Source organism: Panthera uncia, chromosome F1 (assembly GCF_023721935.1).
Source record: "Panthera uncia isolate 11264 chromosome F1, Puncia_PCG_1.0, whole genome shotgun sequence".
NCBI lineage: Eukaryota > Metazoa > Chordata > Mammalia > Carnivora > Felidae > Panthera > Panthera uncia.
The window spans coordinates 7609237-7614270 of record NC_064813.1 but is presented as its reverse complement, the minus strand read 5'-3'; the positions used below and the strand labels follow the sequence as shown (position 1 = coordinate 7614270).

At 38.3% G+C, this 5034-nt stretch overlaps 1 protein-coding gene across 1 annotated transcript in view; it reads left to right on the top strand.

Moving 5' to 3' along the window:
- EXO1 (exonuclease 1) overlaps positions 1-5034 on the top strand; it is a 38962-nt gene that overhangs the window by 27474 nt on the left and 6454 nt on the right. Inside the window, exons 13-14 of the mRNA XM_049633856.1 lie at positions 27-605; positions 3803-3904. Coding sequence (XP_049489813.1) covers positions 27-605; positions 3803-3904 — 681 coding nt within the window. The remainder of the gene's footprint in view (positions 1-26; positions 606-3802; positions 3905-5034) is intronic.

Here is a 5034-nt window from a genome sequence, read left to right as displayed (position 1 = left end):
ATGAAAGTTCTGTCACAGATGAAGAGGCCAGTGTAGCTGAACCAGATTGTCAGGATGGCAAGAAGCTGGCTGGTCCGGATGGAGCATATAATTCAGATGATGAGGTTCCAGATGAAAGTTCTATCGCAGATGAAGAGACCAGTGTAGATAAATCAGACTGTCAGGATGGCAAGAAGCTGGCTGGTCCAGATGGAGCATGTAATTCAGGTGATCAGGTTCCAGATAATGCAACTATGATTGCTGACGACTCTCTATGTTTGGAGACCAGCAAATTCACAAGGACCATCTCACCACCCACCCTGGGGACACTCAGAAATTGTTTTAGCTGGTCTGGAAGTCTCGGAGATTTTTCACGAACTTCAAGCCCCTCTCCAGGCGCAGCACTGCAGCAGTTCCGGAGAAGGACCGATCCCCTCACTGCGGCACCGGACCAGAGGGAAGCGTCTGCTGTGTCCCAGTTAAAGAGTGAGGAGTCCGGTGATGGAGCGCCTCCCGTGCGGGCAGCGGCTTGGTGTCCAAAGTCTCAAGGAAGCCCAGAACTGTCACCACACAATTTAAATGTGTCAAAACTGTCTCAGCCTTCTAGTAAGGATTCCGACTCAGAGGTAAGTCACATTATGAAGCCTTTGTTTTCAAATCCATACATAAGAGAAGATCTGGTATTAATCAGATCACTGGGGAAATTTTGCCTACGTTATGGAAATAATTGGCTGTCTTAACTTTTTTTTTTAAGTTTACTTTTTTATTTTGAGAGAGAGAATGCACGCAAGTGTGGGAAGGGCAGAGAGAGACAGAGAGAGAGAGTCCCAAGCAGACCCTGCACTGTCAGCACAGAGCTGGATGTGGGGCTCAATCTGAAAAACCGTGAGATCATGATGTGAGCTGAAATCGTGAGTCCGAGGCTTAACTGACCGAGCCACCCAGGCACCCCTGCTGTCTGAATTTTTTATTCTAGGTCTTACTGTGTAGAAACTTCACATTTTATTCATTGTAAGGACTTCTCTGTATGTTTAATACTTTAAACTCTTGTACATTCAATCTAACTCTATCTCCTGAGTTACTTACATACTGTGGAACAGTTAAGACGTAAGCAGAATGGTAACTTACAATACATTTAACATTTAATTCCTTAATATACTTTTGGATTCAAATAACATTTGAAACCTTATAAGTAAATGGCCTTATCAATTTGATGATGTTCATCTTAAGGTTTTAGTACTTAGAAATATATTTTCATTTACCCTTCTTAGTCCTGCTAAACTTCCCCTTTCTAACAAAACAAAATGGTAATGCATGTGATTTTGTCATTCTGTTTTAAGTTAATAAAAGCATCCTAACCATTTTTTCCCGTTTATGAAATATCTTTTAGTCTGACTTAAAGCTTCAAGTATGTACTGCTCATAAGATGCCGTGAGGTTGTAAAATGACATGACGACAGAATAGCTTCCTTTACATCTGAGTTACCTCAGATTTACCAATATAACATACTTCGTTTTATCTTCACCACCTGTAATTACCAAGTTATAAGAACAGTTATAGCCGCGGTACTACTTGAGAGAATTTTGATAATCCTCAATTTTGGAGTGTGTCTATCAGGATAGCTTGTATTTATCAAAAGGAAAATATTTTATTCAAGTTTCCAAAGGAAACTTGAGTTGTATTGGACTCAAAGTGAAGAAAAAAGCTAACTTACAATGTGAGAACAAATTGTTTTCATTTAGAGAAAGCTGAAATCAGTTAATATGTTGAATTCAAACTGTTCCCTGCGGTATTGGAGTGTGAAGACTAGGCCAGGCCACCCCTGGGCTGCCTTGGAGACGTGTGCTTTTCTTCTTCCTTTCATTTGCTTTGCCCTCAGTTCATCCATACTGGTCTACAACACTCTTTCTGTTTCTTTTAATATCCATTTTAGGGGCGCCTGGGTGGCTCATTTAGTTAAAGCATCTGACTCCGGCTCAGGTCGTGATCACATGGTTCGTGAGTTTGAGCCCCACATCAGGCTCTTTGCTGTCAGTGCAGAGCCCGCTTTGGATCCTCAGTCCCCCTCTCCCTCATCCTCCCCCGCTCACGCTCTCTTTCAAAAATAAACATTTGAAAACAATACAATAGGGGCGCCTGGGTGGCTCAGTCGGTTAAGCGTCAGACTTCGGCTCAGGTGATGATCTCGCGGTCCATGAGTTCGAGCCCCGCATCCGGCTCTGTGCTGACAGCTCAGAGCCTGGAGCCTGTTTCAGATTCTGTGTCTCCCTCTCTCTCTGACCCTCCCCCGTTCATGCTGTGTCCCTCTCTGTCTCAAAAATAAATAAACGTTAAAAAAAAAAACAACAATACTACAATCCTCCATTTTAACACCATCCTTTTCATTTTGTACTGCATACTGCATTTGCCCTTGGCCCCATTTGGGTGCCAACACAGTAGCTGTCTCTTGAACATCTTTCATGAAAACGTCATCTATTTATGAGACTACTCTTAGGTCTGCTGAGCTCTTTCAGGGCAAGTGCTTTCTCCTTTTTCAACAGACATCTTCCTGTTTCACTTTGTAATCTTTTAGCCATGTGTTGCTGAGAAGCATACCAGTTCACAGGCTGTGGGCTGGTCATGCTGATGAACTTTCCACATTTTTGTCTTCTAGCTAACCATTTTTTGTATTAATCAGTTATAGACACATGAACCCTCTTCTCCCTTCCTTCCCCACAAAAACAACTACCCACCTAAACTAGAAATGATTCATTAAGTCCTCTCTTGCCACCAGATGGAGTAAACTCCTGTTAGGATAAATGAATTGTTAATTCTCAAAGAATTAGAACACTAACAGTTAACATAAAATTACATAATCTTTCGTTGATTCAGAAAATGTGTCAGAAAGCCACAGTGCCATTGGGCTTCATCTTTAATATTAGTTTTTACCGTGTGGCTCTGAAGAAAATATTTCTGTATTGGGGCCTTCCATTGGTAGTTCACTGTGAAAAGCAACAATCTTAGATTCTGTGTGTATTGAGTTCACTGACCCTATTTGAGGTGAATTAACCTTATGACCTTACTCATGACCTTTAAGAAATGATTTGACGTCTGAAACTAATGTAATGTGTCAACTAAAAAAAAAAGAAGAAAGAAAAATAAGCAAATGATTTGTCCCTGAGTCACCACTACTGTTAACTATGAGCAAGGAATATTAGAGTTTCTGAAAATTACAGTCAAGTTAATGGAGTATTTTTCACTTTGGGATTATTTTTTAAGTATCTAATACTCTAAAGAATCCCAAAATAAATTGAAAAAAAAAAAAAAACCCTCTTGAAAAATGCAGAAATGTAAAGCATTCATTGTCCTTTTTTTATTTGAGTTTCGTGGGAATCCAGATTTTTCTGTTTAAAAGCAAAGCTTTATATGATGGGATAGGGCAGAGGTTAGATCTCAGTGGCATTGGGAAAAGTAACTGCATTTGACACAATATTACTCTACTTCTTGAAAGCAGATGCCTTTTTTTTTTCTTTAATGTTGAATGTGTTCCACAATTAAAGATTTGGCTGTACTGGTTCAGCTTTTTGTAGCTAGTAGTTCACAAAACCTATTAGCCGAGCTTGGGTAAGCAATGATACTACATCAGGAGACTTTTGTCTAATCAGAGTCAGCATTTTGACAGGCTCCTGAAAGGGTTAGAAAAAGTCTTCAAATTCAAATGTATCGTTTCTTTTATACAATTTACTTGAGGTAAAACATTTTGCTAGTTTGTTGAATACTGGTTAGTTGTCATAAAAAAATCCATAGTAAGAATCTTATTTTATTTTTTTATTGGGGAATCTAGGAATCTGACTGCAATAATAAGTCATTTGAGAATCAAGGTAATCTGGAATCCAAGCTACATTTATCTCAGTATTCAAGAAAAGTCACACTTCTAAAAAACAAGGTAAAACAAACATCTAATTTTTTTAAATTTCAGAAGCAGTATATGTTTATTACCAAAAAATGAGAAATATCAACAGAATTAAAAATGAAAATGCGTATATTTTAATTTACAGGAGAAATGTTTACTTTCAGTCCTTCTAGGGCCATGTTTATGCCTGATTGTAGGTGGTAAAGTTGTTGAAGAAACCCTTATCTTCTGGACTATAAAGCTCTTTTTCTCATGTGCTTCTACAGCTTTACTTATGATGACTGAGTAATAGCCATTGGATGAGTGTAGCCAACCCTCTATGTTTGTCATTTAACTAAACATTTTTTGCGGTAGCAGACAAGACTGCAACCAAGAACTTGTGGATAAATATTTACGTGCCGTTCTTGATTATTTCATAGGGATGAATTCTGTGGAGTGGTATTGCTAGTCTAAAGGCACCAGAATTAGAGCTTTGATATATATTGCCAAAAGACCTTCTAGAAACTGTATATCCGAGAAGCCAGGTTATTTTTTTTATCAAGATACATAAATATTTGCATGACTGCAAAGGGAAAGCTCATAAGCTAAAACATATTTTACGTATGAAGTGTTCTACCCATTAATATGAAAAATGCTAATTTCTAACTCAAAAATGTACAAGGGACATATATAGTACAAAAGAAAAAGTATAAATGGTTGGTTAACACATAAAAGCATGTTCAACCTCATTAGTAATCAAATAATGCAAATTAAAATAATGAAACATAATTTCTTACCGCTCAGATTTTCAAAAAATATTTTTAGTTGTACTCATTTTTATGAGACTATAGCGAGACAAATAAACATATTAATTGTGTATAAATTGCTCTGCCGTTTCAGGAAAGCAATTTGAATGAGTTTAAATAATTCAACCCAATTTAAATAATTCAAGTTCCAATTCTAGAACTTGTCTAAGGAAATCATGAGAGTTTAAGTACATGAACACTTGGGGCACCTGGGTGGCTCGTTGGTGAAGCGACCAACTCTTGATTTCGACTCAGGTCATGATCTCATCATTTGTGACTTTGAGCCTCAAGTCAGGCTCTGTATTGACAGCATGGAGCCTGATTGGGATATTCTCTCTCTCTCTCTCTCTCTCCCCCTCTCCCCCTCTCTCTCCCCCC